Source organism: Babylonia areolata, chromosome 11, assembly GCF_041734735.1.
Source record: "Babylonia areolata isolate BAREFJ2019XMU chromosome 11, ASM4173473v1, whole genome shotgun sequence".
Taxonomy (NCBI): domain Eukaryota; kingdom Metazoa; phylum Mollusca; class Gastropoda; order Neogastropoda; family Buccinidae; genus Babylonia; species Babylonia areolata.
The window spans coordinates 43,742,249-43,769,748 of NC_134886.1; the positions used below are offsets into that span (position 1 = coordinate 43,742,249).

General features: G+C 39.2%; 1 protein-coding gene across 2 annotated transcripts in view; it reads left to right on the top strand.

Annotated features, from left to right (window-relative positions):
• The window catches only part of LOC143287764 (solute carrier family 12 member 9-like), a 54,622-nt gene that overhangs the window by 14,364 nt on the left and 12,758 nt on the right, over window positions 1-27,500 (top strand). Inside the window, exons 1-10 of one of the 2 annotated variants that reach the window (XM_076596043.1) lie at window positions 5,661-6,137; window positions 8,453-8,587; window positions 11,038-11,172; window positions 13,842-13,987; window positions 16,845-16,992; window positions 17,909-18,016; window positions 20,363-20,474; window positions 21,207-21,364; window positions 23,474-23,556; window positions 24,639-24,763. In XM_076596043.1, coding sequence (XP_076452158.1) covers window positions 5,714-6,137; window positions 8,453-8,587; window positions 11,038-11,172; window positions 13,842-13,987; window positions 16,845-16,992; window positions 17,909-18,016; window positions 20,363-20,474; window positions 21,207-21,364; window positions 23,474-23,556; window positions 24,639-24,763 — 1,574 coding nt within the window. In that variant the 5' untranslated portion in view covers window positions 5,661-5,713. Of the gene's footprint in view, window positions 1-5,660; window positions 6,138-8,452; window positions 8,588-11,037; window positions 11,173-13,841; window positions 13,988-16,844; window positions 16,993-17,908; window positions 18,017-20,362; window positions 20,475-21,206; window positions 21,365-23,473; window positions 23,557-24,638; window positions 24,764-27,500 lie in introns of those variants that run through there. The other variant, XM_076596044.1, reaches the window with a different exon arrangement.

A 27,500-nucleotide genomic window follows, 5' to 3' on the forward strand; every position in this document is an offset into this window, starting at 1 on the left:
TGGGCTGCAATTCCCACGTTCGCTTGTACGAGTGGGCTTTTACGTGCATGGCCGTTTTTACCCCACCATGTATATAGGCATTCATACTCCCGTTTTCGGGTGTGTGCATGCAGGGTATGTTCTTGGTTCCGTAACCCACCGAACGCTGACATGGATTACAGGATCTTTAACGTGCGTATTTGATCATCTGCGTGTGTATACACACGAAGGGGGGTTCAGGCACTAGCAGGTCTGCACATATGTTGACCTGGGATATCGGAAAAATCTCCGCCCTTTACCCACCAGGCGCTGTTACCGAGATTCGAACCCCGGACCCTCAGATTGAAGTCCAACGCTTTATCCATTCGGCTATTGCGCCCGTCTTTTACGTAGCCTGAACATTAAAGGAAGCCCTGCGCTGAGGTGATGTCATAATTATATTAGTATCCTGAGGTATATCCTTCGGGGACCTATAACCTGAAAGGTAATATCAATGCGGTAATGTTAATATATTGTATCAAATTTGATTTTCAGCATATGTTGTTAATTTGATTATTCAAAGTGATCTTTACTGATAATTATGATACAGTGATAGCTATCAATAACATTAATTAAGACTGTCAAACTGTAAACCGGCCTCCCTGTTGAAGAGAGAGAGAGAGAGAGAGAGAGTGTGTGTGTGTGTGTGTGTGTGAGAGAGAGAGAGAGAGAGAGAGAGAGAGAGAGAGAGAGAGAACAAATGCGAAATGTTTTATTCAGATTTAAGACCCCCCCGCCCCCAGCCCCCCAGCCCCCAGCCCCTACCATTCACGGCTAACTGAAGCCCTCCGGGCTACGTCTTTCACCAGTCATACTAATGAACCTTGTTATAGGCCAGTTGAATGAGAGAGAGAGAGAGAGAGAGAGAGAGACAGAGAGAGGCGAAACGAAATTTGATGATTTTATTAGCGTAAAGGAATAATCGTATTTTCAACACCCGGGACTCCGAAGAAAGAAAAATAATGGTTAAAAAAAAAAAAAAAAAAAAAAAAAAAGAGAAGAAAGCGAAACGAGATAAGACAAAATTCTTTATTTTCAAGGACATTAGATAAGCACTGGCGCGCTTTTTTTTATTTTTTTTTTAAATCAAGTCACCGCGCCTTGGAACAGGGTCTACACTTCACTACACTACACTACACCACACACACACACACACACACTCACACATACACACTCACGCACACACACACACACACACACACACACACACACACACACACACGCGCGCGCGCGCGCAGAGAATGAGAGAGAGAAAGAGATAGAGAGTTGACACTTTGCCACTTTTATGTCATTGTCCATGATGTTCTAATGACATGGGGTGAATGCGCCAACGTATTTTCATTGCATAACAATAGCACAGAGAGAGAGAGAGAGAGAGAGAGAGAGAGAGAGAGAGACAGGGAGAGAGACAGACAGACAGACAGACAGAGACAGAGAGACAGAGACAGAGTTTCAGAAGCCGGGAAGTTTCAGTTTCTCAAGGAGGCGTCACGTACAGCGTTCGGACAAATCCATACGCAACACCACATCTACTGGACAGATGCTTGACCAGCAGCTGGACCCAACGCGCGTCAGTTAGCCAGGACTGGAGTGCATGCACATATTTATATTTGTGGGCCCATCACGTACAGTATCAGAGTTGATTTCTTCCACAGAGTTTGGCCAGAGGACAACACGTACTCTCGTTGCAGATTTTGCGCCTTTTAAATAGTATTATTATTATTATTAGTAGTAGTAGTATTTTGTATGTATTTATCTATTATTTATTTATTCTTTATTATTTATTATTTTTTTTTTTAATTCTAAAAAAGTTATATTTTACTTTATTTATTTCTTTTCTTTAATTAATTAATTAATTATTATTATTATTCTTTATTTTTATTTTATTCTTTTTTTATTAATTAAAAACAAATCATTTTCTCAAGGCCTGACTAAGCGCGTTGGGTTACGCTGCTGGTCAGGCATCTTCTTGGAAGATGTGGTGTAGCGTATATGGATTTGACCGAACGCAGTGACGCCTCCTTGAGCTACTGATAGGCCTACTGATCGATACTGATACTCGTTGCCATGGGTTCTTTTTTTTTTCCAGTGCGCCAAGTGCGTGCTCGCACTCGGGGAACCTCGGTTTATCGTCTCATCTGAATGACCCAGTTTGATTTTTTGGAGGAAGGGCGTGAGTCACGGAGATTCGAACCCAGACCCTCACGTCGGCGTCAACCACTCTGCCTTCCTCCTGCTGGGTAATGCGGTCCGTGTTCGCTTCACTGTCCAACAGGCCGACAGCAAGAGACACGCACTGGCCGGGTCGATCCACGCGTATATAATAGTTCACAGTCCTTCGATCGGCGTTCTATGGACCCTACGTGTGTGTGTGTGTGTGTGTGTGTGTGTGACCGCGATATGCAGCACTGTGGTGTGCCAGATTCATTCGCGTCTGTCATGGCCTCGACACAAAACAAACAAAAAACCATCAGCATCACTTGACTGATAAACGAGCGGAATAGAAAGAGCTAATTGTTCTGATGACACAGACAGGAGTGAGTCACGAAGTAAAACTAGAATACCGTTGGCCGGCAATCCGCTGGCCTTTAAAACCTGCCGATAGCACTCAAGTCGGGAATTCTATAGTGTCTATGACTCGACACACATATTCGCTCGCAGTTTCCTGAATCGCTTATATATTCTGGATTCGCCTATATATATATATATATATATTCGCTAAGTTTCATTTTCTCAAGGAAGTGTCACTGCGTTCGGACAAATCCATATACGCTACACCACATCTGCAAGGCTGATGCCTGACGAGCAGTATAACCCAAAACGCTTGTCAGGCCTTGAGTGCATGCATGTTGGCTTACTGAGTCGCTTCCTTCTCACAAAATTTTGCCAGAGGACAACACTTTGTTGGCATGGGCTCTTTTTCAGTGCGCGGGACCACGTAGGGTTTATCGTCTCATCCGAATGACTAGAAGCTCACTTCGGTTTTCCAGTCCAACTTGGGAGAAAGGGTGAGAGGGGGATTTGAACCCAGACACTCTGTATTGGCAGATGAGCATCTTATTAACCATTTTGCCACCTTCCTCCTAAGCTGTCAGTAATGGAGATTCACTTCTTTCCATTGAAGCTTGAACGTCTGTGTGTATGACAACATACCCCCCCCCCCCCCCACACACACACACACCCAAAAAAAGAAAGAAACAAAACAAAACAAAACAAAAAAACAAAAACAAAACAAAACAAACAAACAAAAAAAAAACCCTGAAAAAAGTGCTGTCCAAAAACTGAGAGAGACTTATAATGATATTATTCTACCATACTTATCTTCAGTTTTTCAAAAGTTTTTTTTTTCTTTTATGCATTTAGTTTGCATGCGTTAATTAACTGGTATCCGTTCATAAATTAAACAGTTATATCATCATTCATTTATAGATTGTGTGTGTGTGTGTGTGTGTGTGTGTGTGTGTGTGTGTGTGTGTGTGTGTGTGTGTGTGTGTGTGTGTGTTTGTAACACACACACACACACACACACACACACAGAGGAGCAGTAGCAGGAGTAGGAACCACTGAACAAGAACTTTCTGCTAAACCAATGGGTTGTTTGCATTAAAAAAGAAAAAGAAAAAAAAAAAGGCAATAAGAGAGACCCCCAGATAAAAAATGAGATAAAAGAGAGAAATAAGGAAAGCAAAAGAAAAAAAAAAGAAAAAGAAAAAAAAGAAAGAAAAATGAAAGAAAGAGGAAGGAAAGGGGGGGGGGGGGGGGGGGGGGGGGGGGGAGGAGACAGAAAGAAACAGCGCACCAGGTCAAAATCGAGTACAACAGCATAAGAATTGTCTTGAGATTTCATATAAAATGTTCTTTCACCCCATCGGGGTATAGAGGATTAACAGAATGAGAACAACACCAGCAGCAGAATCCATCATTGCGTTCAACATCTCAACTGATCAGTGTAACATTGATTATGAAGAAACAAGGCAAAAAGAATAACGGCTACACTTTTGACTTTAGACCTGGGAATAGGTCTGGCTGACATATGTTTTGCATATATATATATATATATATATGTATGTATATGTGTATACAGATCTACTTTTATTCAACTGAGATTTTTTCCTGTGGAAAATAAGTTACAGAGAGTACATTTATGCATTATAAACATGAAATGAAATTAACTTGACTAACTAAAACAGAAGGGTAAATCAATAGAACAGAATAAACAAACAAACAACCAAAAAACCCTAACAAAAACATCAAAAGCAAGTAATTAAGAACAAAAATGGAACACTTTCAGTGAACTTGAACACATCAACACACAGGTGCACACCCACAAATTGATGTAAAAATACACACACCAACAAGTACACTCACACACCCACACGTATGCACTCATGCACACAGATGCATAACACACACACACAAACACACACACACACACACACACACACACACACACACATATATATATATATATATATATCTGCACATATATATGTGTATATATATATATATATATATATATATATATATGATGAGACACACACACACACACACACACACACACACACAACCACTGAAATGCATGAATTTAGTGGTGTTACAGGTGGCCAAACCTCACTCTTCACTGACAAATAAATATACCCAGCCCCAGCGCTCCATTGTGCTTACATACCTATATCATATGTATTCAAACACATCCACACACATACAGCATTGCACACATATTACTTAACGTTGCCACACACATACAGTGTCATAGACACATGGACACATATACGCATGCAGTCATGTAGTCACACAGACACAGACAGACAGTCACACACATACACACACACACACACACACTTACACACACACACACACACACTTACACACACACACACACACACACACACACTTTGTACACATTCACACATGCACCCTCACACATGCACACACACACACACACACACACACACACACACACACATGCACACACACACACACACACATGCATTCTCACACAAACATACACAATTTTTTTCTCTCTCTCACATGTTCACATTCACACATGCTTCCTCAGTATCTCCATCACTGTCTGTCTCTTTCACACACACAGACACAGACTCACAGACACACATCATCATCATTATTATCATCATCATCTTCATCACACACAAATCTCTCTCTCTCTCTCTCTCTCTCTGTCACACACACACACACACACACACACACAGCTCACACCCACATAATAATAATAATGTACATTTATATAGCGCCCTTTCACACTAAGAGCTCAGGGCGCTTTGCATGAAAGAAAAATATGACAAGTGACATAAAACATTCATGGCCACTCTTTCTCAAAAAACCCTCCCCCCACTCACACTCTCCCTTTCCCACTCTGCATACATCCAAAGTGAGCTGACATGGCTGGTGTTGGAGAAAAGGAAGCTGAGAGTACTTATTGATAGGTTTTAAAATAAACATAACTGAGGGAGCACACGTCTCTTTTACAATTTTATTACAAATGCACACTCATTCCTATTTTAGCTGCCTTCATCGTGCAACTTTCGTTTTTCAGTGAGACTTGACATTCGAAGACAGTCGCTCGGGCTTTGCGCATGCGTGTTAGAAGCAAGTTATTTCCGGTTAATAGCATCACAAACGCTAATAGTCACAAGACCTACTTTCGTCTTGATCAGCTGAACCACCACATCTGATGAGTTCGCAGTCGCGTGATCCAGTTACTCTTCCGGATCCAGTTGATCGAGAAATGGCAGATCCCACCGACGAGAGAACTCCGCTGTTATCATCATCTCCCGATAGTGTGTCGAGCCCTAGTGATTTTTCACGGCGACCATGTCGACCAGGGAGATTTGTTTTCTCTTTGAACAAACCCAGCAGCAACGACGGTGGCTACAACTCTCGACGATTCATGCGATTGTCGCGAAGCTTGAGTCATGCATCATTTGACGACGAGGATGATGATGGTGATAGTGGTAATGGTAATGGTGATGGTGACGCTGGAACGTTATCTTCGGAGGCAGAAGTTTTGCAAAGCAGAAGGACGCTGAACACTTTCATGGGAGTATTTTGTCCCGTTGCCCTGTCGATGTTCAGCACCTTGTTGTATCTCAGAGGAGGTAGGCAGAAAGGCCCCCCACGCCCCCTCCTCCGCCCCTTCTCTTTCTCTTTGTCTCTCTCTCTCACTGTGTTTATCTTTCAGCCTGTCTGTCAGTCTCTCTCTCTCTCTCTCTCTCTCTGTGTCAGTCTCTCTCTCTCTAACTCACTGTGTGTGTGTGTGTGTGTGTGTGTGTATGCGTGTGTGTATGCGTGTGTGTGTGTAGGTGTGTGTGTGTGTGTGTGTGTGTGTGTGTGTGTGTGTGTGTGTGTCCTGTCTCTGCCTGTCTGTCTCTGTCTGCCTCTCTGTCTCTCTCAAATTATATTGTTGTTTACTGCTGTTTTTCAGATATCTCTTCATTAGGGGCTATGTCCTAACACCTGTGAATATATCATTCATTCATTCTTGAGAATTAATTGATTTTCACGCTTTCTCTGTCTCCTTATGTCACAGTCACACCCTCTCACGGAGTCTCTCACTCTGAGGCCCTTTCTTTCTGAGTTTCTCTCTCTCATTCTCGCAAATTGATTATGTTTTTTCGCTTTGAGATTTGCTGGTGGGCATTCTGAGTGAGCCAAAAGAGAACTTTTGTTTTGGTTGATGCAGACAATAAAGTATTTTGAAGTGAATTAAATTGAATGTTGTTTATAAATTGTTGATGTTCAGATTCCCCTTCACTAGGGCTATGTATATATATATATCTATATATATATATATATATATATATATATATATATATATATATATGTATATATATATATATATATATAGATATATATATATATATATGAATCATTCATTCATTCGTTCATTCACTCACTCTCTCTGTCTCTGTCTCTCTCTCACTCTCTCTCTGAGTCAGTTTTTGCCATCATGCTTCCAAAAATGATGGACTGAACAACTTTATAGATTGAATCAATCCATAAGACTTAGAGTTTTGAATCTAAGATTAAGAAAACATGAAAAACAAGAAGTCAGTAAAATTTTTTTAAAAAGCTCACATCAGGGATCACCCTTTGACGTTGGTAGGCCAAATTGCCTCAATTGACTTTATATACCCTCTCTAAAAAGTCTATTTCTCTGTCTGACTGTCTTTCTCTCTCCCCCTCTCTCCACCTTGCTCTCCCCGTCTGATATTAGCTAACAAAATGCTGTTCAAAGTAATCTTAGCATTGTTGACACATATCTTTATATAAATAGATATGTAAAGCACTTGATCAAGTTAATGTAAGAAGAAAATGCCGCAGTCTGAGTCAGTCATGCATATAACAGTATATATTATAACTAATATAAGAATAAACACAATATATTCTGTGACATACCTGACTTTGACCCTCTCTCTTTCTGTGTCACACACACACACACACGCACACACACACACGTTTTTGTACTATGTTAGATCTGTAGATAGTAAATTCTCAAGTCTTTGGCAAGTGCTATGGATGCATACAGTCCATCATTGTCCTTGACTCTGCAGTCTACTGCTGTCATGTTCAAGTTTCATTTAGTATGAATGATCAGGTTTCTGAGAGACAGGGCAGGAATGCAAGAAAATTGGTAAGCCTCCTAAGATACATAAAACAGTATGAGACAGATGAATCTCTCTCTCTCTCTCTCTCTCTCTCTCTCTCTCTCCCTCCCTCTCCCCCCCCCCTCTCTCTCTCTCTCTAGTATTATGATGGCTTGTGTGCATGAGTTTCTGTTTGTGTTGGGGTGTGTGGGTTGATGTTTTTTGCACATTCAGTGATGCTGGATAGTGGATGAAGATGAATTATTGTCACATGCTGAGACACCTGACTGACTGAGTGTGACTGAGGCCGTGAGGGATGAAAAATCATATAAATTGACAAAGTACTAACTTTAAGAAGGAAGGTGGCAGAATGGTTAAGACGCTCAGCATCCAATACAGAGTCCATGAGGGTGTGCGTTCGAATCCTGCTCTAGCCCTTTCTCCCACGTTCGACTGGAAAATCAAACTGAGCATCTAGTCTTTCAGATGAGACAATAAACCAAGGTCCCATGTGCAGCACATACTTGGCATGCCGAAAAAGAACCTATGGCAATGACTGTTGTCCCCTGGCAATATTATGCAAAAAAGAAAAAAGAAAAAGAAAAAAAAATCAATTCTGATAGGTACACAAATATAATTTAAGCATGCACTCAAGGGCTGACAAGTACGTTGGGTTCTGCTGCTGTCAGGCATCTGCCTAGTAGATGTGGTGTAGTGTGTATATGGATTTGCCCGAACGCAGTGATGCCTCCTAGAGAAACTGAACCTGTCAAAACTGATACTGATAGTAAACTTTTTTTTTGACAATGATGCCTGATGTGTTGCAGGTTTTGTTGTGGGCCAGGCAGGTTTGCTGGAGGGGCTGGCACAACTGGCACTTGCGTACATCATTTTGGCACTGACGGTGCTGTCAATCAACGCAATCTCCACCAACGGGGCTGTGGAAGGAGGTGGAGCTTACTGTATCCTTTGTAATTACTTACTAGTTACTTACTACCCCTTATGCCCTCTGGAATATATGTTTGGCAGCATCAGAGAACTACCACTGGTACCCCTGGTGAGATCCTCAATAATGCAGGCTTGTTTGGTTGTAATGTAATAAAACTAAAATATATGAAACCCTTGACTGCTGCAGACAAGTACACTTGTCAATGAGGAGTTGTTGCTTCACTGAGATCAGATTGAGTTAGTCATTGATCTCACACTGGTTATGGGTCAGGTTGTACTTGTAGTCACTATCCTTTTCTTAGACTTTGTCATCTTGCATTAATTAGCAATATAAATTTTACTATTGCTGATGAAGCAAAATCAACTATACCTGTTGAAAGTATGCAGGAAGCAGTATCTGATTATCAAGATCATGTCACTCTGATCTAATTTAACCAAGGTTTAGCAATAGGTGGGTTTATCTTCAAGATAACATCACTCTCAAGCTAGTAAGATCCAGAAACATTTCAACAGTCTAGTAAATTTAAATGGCTTTTATATGTTACACATGTCTGTTCTTGGTCATGTACTACGTAGTGATGTGTGCATGTAGTGTACTTATAGTAGTAATGATACTAATTGATATTTATATTTAACGCTGAATCTTGTGCAGAGACAAATCAAAACACTTTCAAACCAGTCATTCACACGCATGCATAACTCTAAACCTGAGAAACTGAAGACAAAGAAGGGGCAGGGGAAGGAAGAGATGAGTTTTAAAGCCAGACTTGAAAGAGCTGAGTGTGGGCACCTGACAAAGCGAAAGAGGAAGTTCATACCATAACAGCATAAGCAATGTCCACAGACAGAGAAAGAACAGTGGCCGACAGTGGAGTGTTTGAATCTGGGTATGTGTAAACAGAGTGGGTCCGAAGCCGATCATAGAGATAATATATGCATTCTTGAACACTGAAATCTGATTCTGAGTACTTAGTTAACAACAAAAACTTTGACTGTGAGTGGCATTTGTGCCATGGACCATGGAAGAAATAAAACAAAACAAAAAAACAAACAACCCCCGCCCTCCAAAAAACTTGAAAGACAAAAAGCTAAAAAAAGATAATGAAACACAGTTCTAGTCTTAGTTCCAGTGACATGTTTGCTTGTTGTTGACATTTGTGCAGTCCTAGAATTGTTCCAGACTGTGGCACATTATCTTGAGTCTAAATTTGCTCATTGATTCTGTGATGGTGTCTTTGTCCTTTGTGCAAATTGTAATGAACCAATTCTGGATTCGCCTAGTGCTTTATTCTTATTCATCTATTTTATTATGAAATTATTCTTAGATTTCAGTTTTGACCATTTCAGTATTTGATTAAACTTGAAGGTTACACAGACCAAAAAATCCATTGAATAAAATTTCTTGCTGAAAAAAGTGATTTTCACACACACACACACACACACACACACACACACACACACATATATATATATATATATTATATATATATATATTTATGCTATAGTATATTGAATTCTTTCACAGAAAAAGATTATAAACTGAATAGTATTCAAATAACTGGAAAAAATTAGCAGAACTGTTATCTAATTTGTCGAGATGTTCATAAATATTGTTTGATACTGTTATTAGTTCTTTTGCTGCATAAAACATTGTTACTTCTGCACTTACACTGTTTACTTGACATTAACCAAGACAGCCTCCACCACTACATTAAGTGATGTGAAAATAGACGATATTATTGATGATGATTTCTGCTTGCATTGTATGATGATAAACAGGTTAAAAGTCCCATAATCATTTACAGCTATAGAGGCAATGGAATCATTTAGGTTCAGTGTGTCATGGGCTCGGCTTAGGAAGTTAGGGCCCATTCTTCTTCTGTTGCTTTAACCTTCCTCGTGTGACTGAAGTCATCTGTACCCACTCACACCAGGGTGGAATGAGGAAAATCGGGGTCAAGTGCCTTCTGCAAGTGCACTTCACCATGCATGCTGAAATGGGATCTTGAAATGTGAACACTGGCGAACACTGTATCGGAAGTCCAATGCCTAACTGATTGATTCTGCCTTGACCTGCCCCTGTAATTCTGTATATGATTTAGTAGAAAGTGAATAAATGAATCAGTAGAATAGAATAAAAATTAAAAAAAAAAAAAAAGAAAAGAAGGAAAGAGAAAGAAAAAGACTGCAATTTGACGAAACTTTGGATGAATACAGAATAGCCGTAAGATAAAGTACAAGTTCCTTTAAAAAAAAAAAAAAGAAAAAAAAGAAAAGATTTCTGTCTGTATCAGTCTACGTCATATATAATTTCTGGTCTATTCAGCTTGAACATGGTAGACCACGAAAAGAAAGAAAAAAAAGAAAGAAAAAGAATTAAAGAAGAAAATTAGGAAGATAATGGTTATACTGACTGAGGTTGACCAAGAGAGAAGTTGGTGAGGTCCTTAACGTCACCGCTCAGACATGATCAGCCGGGCACTGGGGCCAGAGTTTGGGGGCAGTATAGGCTTCCTGTTCTACGTGGCCAACATCCTGGCCTGCGGACTCTACGTGGCTGGCTTTGTGGAAGGTGTGCTGCTGAACTTTGGCGAAGGAGGTTAGCTTATTGTTTTTATTGTTGTTCTTGTTATTATTATTATTGTTGTTGTTGTCGTTGTTGTCATTATTATTATTGTTGTTGCTGTTGCTGTTGTTATTATATTGTTATTATTATTATTATTATTATTATTATTATTGTTGTTGTTATATTATTGTTGTTGTTGTTATTATATTCATCTTTTTCTCTTTTTTGAGAAATGAAATTGCTACCACTGTCTGCTGACATGTGTGTGTGTGTGTGTGTGTGTGTGTGTGTGTGTGTGTGTGTGTGTGTGATTTGGTTGAATTCATATATTTTGAAAATAGCTTACCTCTGGTTGTCTGTCTTGGAGAGTATGATTACGAAGAAGTAGTTTTGGGGGCTTGATGTTGTTTGAAAATGTTGAAATGTCTTGTTCAGTTATTGCTACAATTGATGAATGAGAATTGTTATATGACTATCACATATGATATATGAAATGTTTTTGCCTAAGCTGTTCATTTAATGGGTCTTACCATATTTCTTTTTTGATCAGTCATTGATGGTCATTATCTACTCCCTGTTGATAGCAGGGGTGGGACTGAGAGTCTCAGTTTCAGTTTCAGTAGCTCAAGGAGGCGTCACTGCATTCGGACAAATCCATATACGCTACACCACATCCGCCAAGCAGATGCCTGACCAGCAGCGTAACCCAACGCGCTTAGTCAGGCCTTGAGAAAAAAAAGAGAAAAAAAGGTGAATAAATAATAGATAAATACATAAAAAAATTACTACTACTACTACTAATAATATGTATAAGGTGCAAAAACTTGATGAAGTCAACTATAAGGGTACATAAATAAATAAATTAAAAAAAAGAAAAAAAAAAGTAGTAGTAGTAGTAATAATAATAATAATGATAATAATAATGATAATAATAATAATAATAATAATAATAATAATGTGATAGAGTATAGCTTGGCTATGAGCTGTGATTTATAAAGAGATGTTTGAAGACTTTTGCACATCCTATGCTCACAGCACCAAGTTGTAACAAGGTACACTTGGTGGAAAACGGCTGTGGTTGAATTTGAATAAAAAAATTGAAACATTAAAGGGGATAATTTTGGATCTATTTTGTGATGGATCTCTATCTTGTCGTAAGAATATTTTTGAAGGATCAGAATCCTGCCGGCGACGCCACTTTTGTAGCCGTGTACCGAGTGGTTCTAATAGGGTACGGACAGTACAAAAGAACTAAACTAAATGATGATTGAATGTATTAAAGGATAGACGAGAATTCCCGTGCACAGGCCAGGAACATATAGAGGCCAGTCACAAATGGGTTTTTCTATTGTTTTATTTACAGTAGTTATAAGAACATAAGAAAAGAAGATAAAAACTAAAGGAGAAGAACAGAAGACATAAAAAGAGAAGACTAAGAAGAAGACAGTGCAGCGATATGTAGCGAGATGTCAGCTGTTGTGGGGACACACACGACAAACACACTGCTCGCGACACAGCAAGAGAGAGAGAGAGAGAGAGCAGCTCTGGTCAGATGACTGACCAGGTATGAAATGACCACTCATCACTCACTGTGCCAATTTATGCAGGTTAAGCGGACTACAAAGACAGTCACGTGTGCTGCAACGCACAATAATAATAATAAAATATATAACTAAAAAAGACAACAGTGATGATGAGACACAAGGGAGACTAGGTGTGACTCGTTGCCTGTCTTGGAAGTTAAAGATGATGAGATAGAAGGGAGACTAGGTGTGACTCGTTGCCTGTCTTGGAAGTTAAAGATGATGAGATAGAAGGGAGACTAGGTGTGACTCGTTGGCTGTCTTGGAAGTTAAAGATGATGAGATAGAAGGGAGACTAGGTGTGACTCGTTGGCTGTCTTGGAAGTTAAAGATGATGAGACAGAAAAGGAAAAAACCAACAAAAACTACAATAAAACAGTGTCGTAAAAAAGCAAACAAACACGAAAATGCTTTGTGTGTGTCATCCGTCAGTGAACCTTATCCAGAAATGGCAGCACACACACACACACACACACACACACACACACACACACGCACACATACAGATTATTGACCCATGTCATGATAAACTTATCCAGGGCATTGGAACTATTGATACAAGTATTGAACCCCAAAATACCTTTTGTGTTGTGAACCAGACATTATCTCTGTCTTGTGCTGTGATGATTTCATTTCAAAAGGAAGGTACAGTAGCTGAGTAAGTATTAGTGCAGCCAGTGAGTCACACCTAGTCTCCCTTCTGTCTATCATCTGCACTGTTTGAGTGGCATAATCACTCTCACACCGCTCATTCCATCAGACCCATTCACAGCCACACTCAGGTTCTTTTTTTTATTTTTAATTATTATTTATTTATTTATTTATGTACGCTTATAAGTTGACTTCATCAAGTTTTTGCACCTTATACATATTATTATTAGTAGTAGTAGTTCTTTTTATGTATTTATCTATTATTTATTCACCCTTTTTTTTTTCTTTTTTTTTTTCTCAAGGCCTGACTAAGCGCGTTGGGTTACGCTGCTGGTCAGGCATCTGCTTGGCAGATGTGGTGTAGCGTATATGGATTTGTCCGAATGCAGTGACGCCTCCTTGAGCTACTGAAACTGAAACTGAAAAAAACCTGTCAGTGAGAAAGGTGTTTTGTGGACTCTGTCACAGGATCCTTTATGCAGAATGGGGGAGGACTGCCGGCCGACTCCCAGTGGTGGAAGTACCTGTACTCCTCCGTGGTCCTCTTCTTCTGTCTCGTCATCTGCATCATTGGTGGAGCTATGTTTGCTCGTACATCCGCCTTCATTTTACTGGTTTGTGCGCTGAGCTGACCTTACTTCTGTCGCAGACACTGAGATTGATCCATTATTAACTCTTTCACATCCTTTGTTAGCTCTGTCACTGCCAAGTTTCTTTGTGAAAAACACTCTCCAGGGCCAGATATTTTAGAAACGGTGCTCTCAGTCAGAGCCTTCAGTTCATGTCAAAAACAACACTGTGGACTTGTTCACTTTAAAAACTTGGTCAGGGGGCAAAGATTTGTCATTATTCTATTGGCGGGAAACTGGTTTCAGCTGTTGAGCTTTGTTAGAATGTGGAAAATGGTCTTATCAACATGACCCCTCGATGTCTACAAAAGTCGCCTATGGCTGTGCACAGTCTAGTGAACTGAAGTCACCTGTGGTGGTGAAAGAGTTAATTTGTAAAGGTTTCCAAATAGTTGAAAGGATTTTTATGTTATGTTTTTTGTTTTACATAAAGTATATATATATTAAAATAAATATTAATTCAGATAACTGAATGTTGGGTCTGGGCCAAATAAGATAGATCATTAAGACAGTGAGAGTGCCATTTCTTATCATATCTTCACAGAAAATATAGTGCATTACATTGCAGATAAGTAGTAAATACGCTTTAAAAATCAATGGTTAGGGTTTCATCTCCTGGAGCCAGTTGCATTGCTCGGATGGAAGAGCCTAGTATGGTTGTAACCTGCTACTAACTGTGTGTAGTATGGAACTGACCAGCGGCGTAGTTCGGTCAACGTAGGCATTTAGCCATGTGTAACTGTCAAAAAGTTAGAACCAAGCAATGCAACTGGCTCCTGGCACTTTGTGAAGAATGAGATCCCACAAGAATATGCATGTGTCAGTACACATTCAGGTTTATGCAAGGCTGTCATCTATATCGGTTTTTCAGCACAACATGCACTCACAACAACAACAACAACAACAAAAAAGAAGAAGAAGAAAGAATTACAATGCAATTCCAGTAGTCTTAATTCAGTTACGGAACAACACAGTACAAAACTTCGATACAATTTTGTCCAAATGGAAATGACACTGGTAACAATTAGATAATTGAATACTTCATATTTCGGTAAAGTGGAAGAACATGTTAGATTCTTGCTTACATTGCCAAAAAGTTTGCCGTGATGTGTGCAACAGATGGCACTAAACTAAAAGGAATTATGGAAACTATCTGTGTCCTCAAATCATTGTTGCCAGATTTTCACAGCTGACCATGTTCATTCAATCAACATCAGAAAACAGTTTTTGTTGTATCAAGATTAATGCTTCTACAGCCTTTTTTTTTAATTTATGAAAGGAACTATATTTGTTCCCATATACATGGTGTATTTGATCTCTCTCTCTCTCTCTCTCTCTCTCTCTCTCTTTGTGTGTGTGTGTGTGTGTGTGTGTGTGTGTGTGTGTATGTAGAATAGTATGTATATTTTATACAATCAGTCTTTGTTAAGCACTTACATAAGTTGTCAGGATTGAGTACAAAATAAGTATCTTTCATTAAATTTTTTAATTTTTTTATTGTTTTTAGTATTATTATTATTATCATTTCATTTTCATTTTATTTATTTATTTTTTAATTTAATAAAAAAACAACAACAAAAGCTATTATTGTATTAATAAAGTTTTTGAAATTATCATTGTAAATATTTTGAATTATATTGGTATCTCATGCCAAAACAGATCTTGTTTTTATCATCTTACCCCTGTTTGACCTCCTTCACCTTATCTGTTTGACCTAATTCACTGGGTCATTCAGTTCAATGACCTTGCTTTTCAAGATTAATAACATGCATAGAGTAGTGTTTACTATATTTGAGTATGGTAAATTGTAAAGTGATGATAAAGGAGTCGTTATGTTATAGAATTTTTTTTTTCATTTTTTTCACTATCTTTTTTTTTTTTTTTTTGCACATGGAGTCTCTCCATTTCATCCTCCCCCCCACCCCCCCCTGCACCCGCCCCCCCCCCCACCCCCCCCACACACACACACCCTCCCTCCGAAGTGGGAATGACGGTTGCTTTTTCAGTGTACATTTTTAGTATCCCCACCATCTGGAAATTTTGTGCTAGAAATTTCCTTTTCCATTGCTCTGTTTGGGTCTGGCCTTTCCCTTTTCTTTCTGTTACCACTTCTTTTCTTTCTGTTACCACTTCTTTTCTTTCTGTTACCACTTCTTCTCTTTCTGTTACCACTTCTTTTCTTTCTGTTACCACTTCTCCACTTCTTCTCTTTCTGTTACCACTTCTTTTCTGCTGTGCAAGTGCATTCATCTAAATTTGTGATTTTTTTTCTTTCTGGAAAGCCTTGAATATTTTTTGTCTTTTTCTGGATTTGATGTGTAGGCACTCTTGCTGTGCATGTTGTGATCATTATTTTTGTGTGCACCTAGGACAGTTAAGATATCTGTTGCCAATTTCTTTTTTTTTTGTTTGTTTTGTTTTGATTGCTTGTTACTATAATTTTGTTTTTATAATGTTTGTTAAGTTAGTATTTTTTTCATCCTCTGATGAGAAAATTGACGAAATGTTCAATGTCAGCGGCATGCTCCAAGTTTACATGATTGAATGTGACTACTTTTGTCTCATGGTCTTTTCCAGGTGTTTTTATTTTTATTTCTAATTTTCTATTGTTATCATTATTTTTTTTATTTTTATTTTTTAAAGATCTGTTGGTCTGGTTTCCACTGCTTTAATCTTGATATGACCACACAAACAAACAAACAAACAAAAAAGGGTAAAACTATGTATAGATGAGGCACATGGATCCCAGACCTAATCAGTGACTCACACACTTGGTTTGCATGGAACAGACAAAGGAACACAAGTTTTGAATGTTCCCAGGTGAATTATACTTACGTTTCAGGTTGTGGTGATCTGCACACTGTCAGTTTTTGTCAGCATCTTTGCCAAGAATCAAACGATAGCAGTTGGTATCCCTTCCTCTGACAACACAACCATCTATGGTTACTACACAGGGCTTCGAGGACACAACTTCAGAGATAATCTCTTTGGTAAGATTTAAAAAAAAAAGTTTTCCTTCTGCTTAAAAAAAGAAGAAGAAGAAGAAAAAAGAATTACCTGAGTTGAGTTACTGAGTGTCTCTTTGTGTGCATATTTGTGTGTTTGCTCATGTGTATAGAATGACCTTCCAAGTAGGAGAGTAGGATAATTTATGGCATCTGTTTCCAGAACGAGATATAATGTACATGAATGTGACTCTGTGTGTTTGTGTGTGTGTGTGTGTGTGTGTGTGTTGTGTGTGTGTGTGTGTGTGTGTGTGTGTGTGTGTGTGTGTGTGTGTGTGTGTGTGCTGCAGTTATTCTCACCAGTTATGTCTTGTTATCTTAGTAAGATAATGTTCACCTTCAGAGTATGTTACTTACAGGTTCATACTGTCCTTTCTTGGGTACATTAGGTACATTCATAATATACTTTGTGTTCTTTCTCTGCATTATATGACGTTTGGATACATTCATCATATATTTTTTTTTAGAGCCCATGATGTGTGAGTTACCTATTGGTTTTTAAATAAATTATTTCACACACACACATACACACACACTCACTCACACTCACACAAACACACACACACACACACACACATATATATATATATATATATATATATATATATATATATATATATATATATATATATATATATGTGTATATATATATATATATATATATATATATATATATATATATATAGAGAGAGAGAGAGAGAGAGAGAGAGAGAGAGAGAGAGATTTTATTGTGGATGCCTGTTTTTATTATGACTTTGTATTATGTATACTTATTTCTTGTAAAGGTTCTTTTATCTTATCCTTTGTAAACGATTATATATGTTTTAAATTTCATTTTTCAAAATTACACTGTCTCATTAATATTGTTGATCATTCTGATTGAATAAATGACTGGTTTCAGCCAACTTCACAAGGGACTACACGTCCGACACCAAGCTGGATTTTGCCACAGTGTTTGCCATTCTCTTCAGCAGTGTCACGGGGATTCTCAATGGAGCCAACATGTCTGGTCTGTGGGCTCTGATTCCACTTTATTTCTGATTTTATAAATGGATTAAAAAAAGGAAAAAAAAAGAAGTGCTTATTTGTTTTTTTGAAACTCTGTGGAGTGATGGCCTAGAGGTACCGCGTCCACCTAGGAAGTGAGAGAATTTGAGTGTGGTGGTTCGAATCACGGCTCAGCCGCCGATATTTTCTCCCCCTCCACTAGACCTTGAGTGGTGGTCTGGACGCTAGTCATTCGGATGATACGATAAACCAAGGTGCCATGTGCAGCATGCACGTAGCGCACATAAAAGAACCCACGGCAACAAAAGGGTTGTTCCTGGCAAAATTCTGTAGAAAATCCACTTCGATAAGAAAAACAAATAAAACTGCATGCAGGAAAAAATACAAAAAAACCAAAAAAACGGTGGTGCTGTAGTGTAGATCTCCCCGGGGAGAGCAGCCCGAATTTCACACAGAGAAATCTGTTATGATAAAATGAAATACAAATACAAATACCATAGGTGATATAAGTTGACCAGACAGTTCACTGCCATAGTTGACTAGATGTTTCACTGTCGGTGGTGACTTTAGGTGACGAGACAGTTTGCTGTATTTGGCAGTGTAAGTCGCATAGACAGTTTGCTGTATTTGGCAGTGTAAGTCGCATAGACAGTTGCTGTATTTGGCAGTGTAAGTCACATAGACAGTTTGCTGTATTTGGCAGTGTAAGTCACATAGACAGTTTGCTGTATTTGGCAGTGTAAGTCGCATAGACAGTTGCTGTATTTGGCAGTGTAAGTCACATAGACAGTTTGCTGTATTGGCAGTGTAAGTCGCATAGACAGTTTTCTGTATTTGGCAGTGTAAGCTGCATAGACAGTTGCTGTATTTGGCAGTGTAAGTCACATAGACAGTTGCTGTATTTGGCAGCTGTATTTGGCAGTGTAAGTCACATAGACAGTTTGCTGTATTTGGCAGTGTAAGTCGCATAGACAGTTTTCTGTATTTGGCAGTGTAAGCTGCATAGACAGTTGCTGTATTTGGCAGTGTAAGTCACATAGACAGTTGCTGTATTTGGCAGTGTAAGTCACATAGACAGTTTGCTGTATTTGGCAGTGTAAGTCGCATAGACAGTTGCTGTATTTGGCAGTGTAAGTCACATAGACAGTTGCTGTATTTGGCAGTGTAAGTCACATAGACAGTTGCTGTATTTGGCAGTGCAAGTCACATAGACAGTTGCTGTATTTGGCAGTGTAAGTCACATAGACAGTTGCTGTATTTGGCAGTGTAAGTCACATAGACAGTTTGCTGTATTTGGCAGTGTAAGTCACATAGACAGTTTGCTGTATTTGGCAGTGTAAGTCGCATAGACAGTTTGCTGTATTTGGCAGTGTAAGCTGCATAGACAGTTGCTGTATTTGGCAGTGTAAGTCACATAGACAGTTTGCTGTATTTGGCAGTGTAAGTCACATAGACAGTTTGCTGTATTTGGCAGTGTAAGTCGCATAGACAGTTCGCTTCTGTGGGCGACTTCTATCACCTGGACAGTTTAACGCCGTAGACGACATAAGTCAGCAAGGAGGGATCATATTAAACCGACTGTTTTTCACATTGTGACTAACTTGAGAGCAGCAGCCAGTTTCCAGGTGAAATAAGGAATTGATCAATCTTCCCCCATGACCGATTTTTGAAGTGAACAAGCCCACTGTGTTCTTTTGACAGGAACCAAATCATGTGACTGAGAGCGTCTGGGGAGTTTTTTTTGTTTGTTTGTTTTACATAGAAACGTGCCGCATTTCATATGTATGATATCTGATGAGGATAGAGTCATCACATAATCAATTGAATATTGTTGAAAATTTCCTTTCTCTGAAAAAGGTAATATCTGTGTGTCTGACCTTTAGGCACATATTTTTTTCTGGTCTGAAAATTATTCTTCAGTTGTTCATCCTGGATTGGAACTAAATGAAAAAAAGAAAAAGATTAAGACAGTTATATTTAAGCAAAAGTTTGCAGACTGATTGTATAACTTTGTGTTTTCAGTTTCAGTAGAATCAGTTTGTCCTTTTGTTATTTTGAAATTAAGTGTCTTTTTGATTAGAAATGGATCATGGAATACACAGTATAGCAGAATTTACTAAATCATAACTTTATGAAGAATATACAGCAATTATTAGCAAATGATTGATGTTAGCTGCAACAGTGAAGAAGAAAGAAATTGGTAAATCAGATAGCTTCTCTCATAAGATGATTCCTTAAAAGATGTAAAAATGAAATAGATAAGAGTTTAAAAAAAACAAAAACACTTTAATGTCAGTAGATTGTTCCCAGTACACCTGAATGCATTTGGTTTTTCTTTTCCTCACAGGTGAACTGAAAGACCCCAGTAAATCCATTCCCAAAGGCACTCTGTCAGCTGTTGGCTTCACCTTTGGTATCTACGTCATCATGACTGTCCTCCTAGCTGGCTCTTGTGAAAGGTACCTATCCTCTTACCTTTAAAAAACAAAAAAACAAAAAAATCCCCAGAAACAAACAACAAAAAAACAAAAACAAAACCAAACCAAAAACACAAAAAGAAAATAAAAAAACAATGCCAATAATTAAACAGAGGGTTTCAGAAAACCAAGGGACTTTGACAAATATATGAAACTAGAATAAACTTATCTTCCGCCAAGTCTGTTCCAGTGAATAGTTGTTTCTTTAAATTGAACAATGAAACAAACATGCAAACAAAGAAGCAAAAATCCCATTTATGCACAATTCTGTGTCTGTGTGTTTACGTTGAGATGGACGGTTTCTGTGTTCACTGGCAATTGATGAGTGTTTACACATGCCAAGGTTTTCTTTGCTCTCCTGTTGATGCAAACCATTCTGTGGTGTATGTATTTTTTCACTTGCTCCCTTTTTGGATCGTTTATTGTTGATTTTAAATTCAAGCATATTTGATCATGGGCGTGTTGATGTGTGTGTGTGTGTGTGTGTGTGTGTAGGTGATGGTGTGTGCTGTACCATTTAGAAATAAAGAAATGATGATACTGTGGTTCAAGGCAATTCTGTACTATGATTCTACCATATATTGCATGCACACTTACGCTTTTTTTTGTTCCTTCAGTCTTCATATGATTATAATGTGCCATTATTAAGAAAATGAAGTTCAGTATCATCACATTTGATATACTATCCATTTATTTTCTTGCATTGTGTTGCAGATTCTTGTTGCAGAACAACTATGTGTTCTTGCAGCAGATAAATCTCTGGCCTCCGTTTGTTGTCATTGGAATATTTGCTGCGACTCTGTCAGCTGCTCTCGGCAACTTGATTGGTGCTTCTCGAATCCTGGAAGCCCTAGGAAACGATCAGCTGTTTTGTAAGTCGGTGTGTGTGTGTGTGTGTGTGTGTGTGCGTGTGTGTGCAGTGTGTGTGTGTGTATCTGTGTGTGTGTGTGTCTGTGTGACTGTTTGTGTGAGTCTGTGTGAGTGAGTGTGTGTGTGTGTGTGTGTGTGTGTGTGTGTGTGTGTCTGTGTGACTGTGTGTTTGTGTGTGTATGTGTGTGTGTGTGTGTGTGTGTGTGTGTGTGTGCATACTTGCACCAGTGTACAATTGTATTCTCCTTTTGATGTGATCTGTTTGAACTCATTAATTTACACACACTTTGATTACTCAGGTATTTTGTATTTTCCACAGCACTCCAGTCACAATTTAATTTCCAGCTGCCCTTTGCCCTGCTCATGTGTTTACATATGTCTACAAGTCTCCACCTAGGATGAACGAGTGTCTAAGCACACTGGTTCAAATCCCATTCTCACCAGTTGTTTTTTCCTCCTCCACTAGGCCTTGAGTGGTGGTCTAGATTCTAGTCATTTGGATGGTATGGTAAACCAAGGTCCAGTGTGCAGCGTGCACTTACTGCATGTTACACTTAAAGAACCCACGGCAATAGAAGGGTTGTCCGACGGGTGCTGTAGCCGAGTGGTTAAAGCGTTGGACTTTAAATCTGAGGGACCTGGGTTCGAATCTCGTTAGCGGCGCCTGGTGGGTAATCCGATCTCCCAGGTCAACATGTGCAGACCTTCTTGTGCCTGAACCCGCTTTGTGTGTATACGCATGCAGAAGATCAAATACGCATGTAAAAGATTCTGTAATCCATGTCAGCGTTCGGTGGGTTATGGAAACAAGAACATACCCAGCATGCACACCCCCCAAAACGGAGTATGGCTGCCTACATGGCGGGGTAAAAACGGTCATACACGTATAAGCCCACTCATGTACATACGAGTAAACGTGGGAGTTGCAGCCCACGAACGAAGAAGAAGAAGAAGAGGAAGGGTTGTCCCAGGCAGAATTTCTTTGTGCACTCCAGTTTGATGGGAAAACAAATACATTTGCAGGCAAAAAAAAAAAAAAAAAGAAAAAAAAAAGGTGTTGTGCTGTGACTGTAGCTCTCTGGAGAGGACACCCTGAATTTCGTGCAAAAAAAATTGTTAAGACAAAAGAGTAATACAATAGAATATGATAATTTTGAATGATACACAGATTTACAACACACAAAACTAACAGCAAAACTAGAAATTTAATGTGAACAAGAAACAAAAGTTCATTAAAAAAAAAGCAAAAAAAAAAAAAAAAAGCTCAACCATTCATCTGAGAGCTGAGAAAGACATATTCATTATACAGAGAAGAGAAGATTAGCAATTCTGAAGGAACAACACTCTAAAACATTGTTGATGGCCACTTACCTTGAGGAGTTGGAGATGCCAGCAAAATAATAAGTAAACTCTGGAATGGACTCTAACTCAGTCTGGCTCTGTGACTAAGCAATGCTTGTTGTCAGTAGGAGGCTAAGTAGGTGGTGTCTCACGTATGTTGGATCAGAAAAGGCAAAATTGAACACAACCAAAGTGACTCAGCAGAAGTGCAGGGTCTCCTCAGGTGTGTGGCCTCCTGGCGACCTGCATTGATAGCTCCATGTGGACTGCTGGAGCTGAGAGTGAGGCAGATGAAACAGAGTGTGGATGTGTAACGGGGACTCAGAATGAGTGGCATGGGAGTAGTGCCACTGTAATGGCACAGATGATGGGGCAGCAAAGAATAAGTAAATAGAAATAAAAATGCTTAGTAGATTTCACCTTTGGAATTCTTTTTAGCATGTGACACCTACACGGACTGACTTACCTGGTTAAGATGTTGGTGGGTGTAGAGGAAAAAGTAGATTTATCTTGATGTCCTGTATATCTGAACTTTCTTAATACACTTCCATTGTATTCATATTATACTGTGTGGGAAAAGAAAAGCTCTTTGATGACAATTTCTCTTGCTTTATAAACATGTATCACAGTAGAGAAAGAGCCTTATAATTTTTATTCTTTTTTATGTGTTCTGAACCCTGATATTTGCCATGTGAAATCGGTTGGCTGGGCTATAAGCAACACTGACGAAAATAAAAAAAAACCCATGAGTTCTTGCCCTTTTCTCTCAGGGTGGATCCTGAAGCCAGCCACGATGACCACAAGGTCGGGCAACCCCTACATGGCTGTACTCATGTCCTGGTTCTTGGTTCAGGTAAGCGGTGCATGTTCACTTGTGCAGGTGCCGATTCTGTTTCTGTTTCAGCTGTGCATGCTCCACTGCTTTGGGGTCGGATACTTTTGTGTTACTGGTGATAGCGAGCGGTTGGTTTGCTCCGTTGCTGGCATGTCTTGTGTGGTGAAAGGTGCCCCTCCCAGATATTCATTCCCAGTATCAGCTTGTCAGATATTTCCTCTCTCAACTACAATAAGAATTTTTGCCGGTCTCAGCCAGGTATTCCTTGTCTCAGCCAAATCACAGCCTCAATCAGATTTGCCCGGTCTCAATGAAATACTCCCTGTCTCAGCCACTCATTTATTTCTTGTCTCAACCAATCAGATTTGCCCTGCCTCAGCCAGTCATATTTGCCTCATCTCAGCCAATCAGACTTGCCCCATCTCAGCCAATGAAGTATTCCCTGTCTCAACCAATCAGATTTGCCCTGCCTCAGCCAGTCATATTTGCCTCATCTCAGCCAATCAGACTTGCCATATCTCAGACAATGAGATGTTCTGACTTGCCACATCATAATTATTTGCCCTGTCTCAGTGAGATATTCCCTGTCTCAGCCACTCATGTATTTCCTGTCTCAGCTAATCAGACTTGCCACATTTCAGCCAATGTATCTCAGCCAGTCCGATTTGCCCTGTCTCAGCCAATCATTATGATATTTTCTCTGTCTCAGTCAATCAGATCAGACATGGCCTGTCTCAGTCTGTCAAGCATTAATTCATGTTTGTATGTTTGTGGGATGGGGCAATGAAACTGAAAAAAGAAAAAGAAAAAGAAATTGTCACTTGATGAAAAGTTGCTAGCTGATCAAGTAGCTATTTAATTTTTTTTCCTTTCTGTTTCTTGTTTTTTTGTTGGTAGACAGATGGTGGGCCAGGATGAAGTTTTTTTGTTTTGTTTTATTTTGTGTTGTTGTTGTAGTTGAATGGACAGGTCATCCTTTATCGAAAAAGGAAATTATTTTATATATTTTGATGTTCTGTTGTTGTGTGATGAACACATGGACTGGCGTGGCACTAATGTTGACATGCAGGAGTTCCCTGTATTTTTTTGCTGTTGCACAGTTGGTGCTGTTGATTGGCTCTCTGAACGCCATTGCCCCGGCCACCTCCGTCTTCTTTCTCCTGTCCTATGCATCCGTCAACTTGGCCTGCCTGGGTCTGGAACTGGCTTCTGCACCAAACTTCAGGTTTGTACTTACAGTTAGGACATTAACTTACTCCGGACGATGGAACGCTATAGCGTTCCTGACGTAAGGTGGCGTTCTGGACGACGGAACGCTATAGCGGTTTCAACAATTAAAAATTTTTCCACGTTTTCCTCATGGGGTAGCATAACAGTCGCAGGTGCACAAGGCATTGCGAACGTGTCAAGGGTCGAATGGAAAGTTTCTTCGTGAGATTCCGTAACAGCACACTCCACAGCGAGCCAGCGAGTTCAGGATCACACACGACAAGCTAATCTGCATACGTATTGAAAATGGCATCGCAGGCGATACAAGTGGAATTTTTTTTTAGCAAACTAGATCACGACAGCAGCTTTTACCGCTGCTGAAGTGATTGAAATGCTTCAAACTGAAGGTTTTGACATCAACAAGGATGATGAAGATGTTGAATAAAGTATCTGCATTGAAGAAAGCTACCAGCAAGTAGGTACTGACAGTAATTCAGCTTCTGAGAGCAGTGAAGAGGGAGGGGGGTGGGCGTTCACACGACGTGAGGAGAAGGGTCAGTGGGTCAAGTACAGTGTTTCATTCCGTTACCTTATGTTTTGTATTTTTTGTGATTTTTTTTTTCCCTAACCATAAAAAATAGGTCGTCTGTAGGGAAAAGCAAGGGAGAGAACTATTCGTCTGGAGTGAGTTAACTCTTTCACCGCCATAGGTGACTTAAATTGACTAGACAGTGCACCACCATAGATGACTTAAATTGACTAGACAGTGCACCACCATAGATGACTTAAATTGACTAGACAGTGCACCACCATAGATGACTTAAATTGACTGACAGTGCACCACCATAGATGACTTAAATTGACTAGACAGTGCACCACCATAGATGACTTTAATCAACATCAAGGGGTCATGTTGATCAGACCATTTTTTGTAACAGAGCTTGACAGCTGCAGACGATTTCCCACAAATAGAACTGTGACTCACCTTTGCATTGTTTCTAAACCATCTGTTGCTTGGGAGCATTGTTCTTACAGAACCTGGCAGTGAACGAGTTTAAAAAGAAGAAGAAAAGAAAAGATCTCAGAATTTGGGACATTTTCTTTTCAGTGTTCTGATAATGATGATGATGATGATGATGATGAATGATGATGGGGTTGGGGTGAAGAAAATGCTGCATATATGATTTGGATTTATATTTATAATCATGTTAAGAACTGTTACCTCCCATATTATCCCCCTGGCACTTTGGTTTTGTTCAGCATGAATCACAGGTGAACCAAGAAGGCTTTGTTTGCCCTATGTTTTTGCCATTGTGTTGATGATGCAAGGGAGATAAATCACCACTGTCACTCCAAAAAGAGGCTGGATTTGAAGTAAAAATGTTGGTCCATATCCACGGGAGGAATATTTTTGTTCAGCATTGTTTTCACAGAACAGATTTTTCTTCTTTTTTCCCCCCCATACTTTTGCTTAAATATTATTGCTTTGTTATTTTTATTCAAAATTGTATAGCCCTACTTTTCAATAATGAGTTATTTTTTATATATTTTTTGTTCATTACATTTACATTGACATTATTGTTTCATTATTTTTATTCAAAATGTTTCTGGCTGTAACAGCGCATGCTGTATTGAGCAGGCCTATTCTTGATGAACAGATTAAAAGAAAATCTTTTTTTTTTTACTTTTACATTTAATTGTTATATTATTTACATTTTAAACATTCCTTTGTGTGCTGCTTTGTACAGCCCTGTTTTTAAAGAATGGAATATATGATTTCACTTCTCAAACATTTATTTAACATTTTATCATTTTGATTCAAATTCTATCTGTGCTGTTCTAAGAGCACAGCCCAATTTTTTTAAGAACGGACTATTTAATGTTTATTTGATTGTTATTTAATCATTTTGATTCAAAGCCTTTCTTTGTGCTGGTCTGTACAGCTATATTCTAAAGAACATAATCTTTTTTTTTTTTCATTACTTTTTAGCTTTTATTTTCTGATTGTTTGCTTTTTTGTTTTGATTATCCAAAATGCCTCTGATTGTTGCTGACGCTTATATAGCACTTATCATCAGACAAGGACCAAAACTGTAAATAGCGATGGTGGCAGGAGGATCACAAAAATGTCCTCAGCGACAAACACTCCAGGAACTGTGCAGGCTGATTCTTGAGCGACACACCCTGGTACACAGAGGGCAAGGAAATCCATGGCTAGAAGGGCTTTGGGTGTCCGCTGCTTTCCTATCTGCACTGTGTCCTCTGCAGCTAGCCTTTCATGCAGCATCAAGGGGTCTTGCTTGGTAGTTGATCACCAGCTGTCTCTGTCTCTGGCAGTGTTTTCCCAGTCCTTTTTTTTTTTTTTTTAAATATATTTTCCCTAAGTCATAAGAGCATTGAATTACACATACTGTACCGTGACCCACTAGTACAGACTGCAGCAGGGGCCTGATTCCCTGTCCTGTGCAAACTGCTACCCCGCTGAAGGGGAGGAAACGAAGGTAGATGCAGCTATTTACCTCCCTCCAATATATTACCTCCCCTGTGTGTGCCTAAGAGCGCCCTATTCTTCTGGCAACCATCTTCAGTCCCTGACCTATGCATCTAAGTGGCTATGTCTTTTTTTGTTTTGTATTTTCTTGCTGTCTATCATTTCTTTGATGGTCTTGCTTTGTATGTTGTCAAACATGTCGTGCAGCTCAGTACAGTGGGAGCGTGTGCACTATTGTTTCTTTCATGCTCTTGCATTGTAT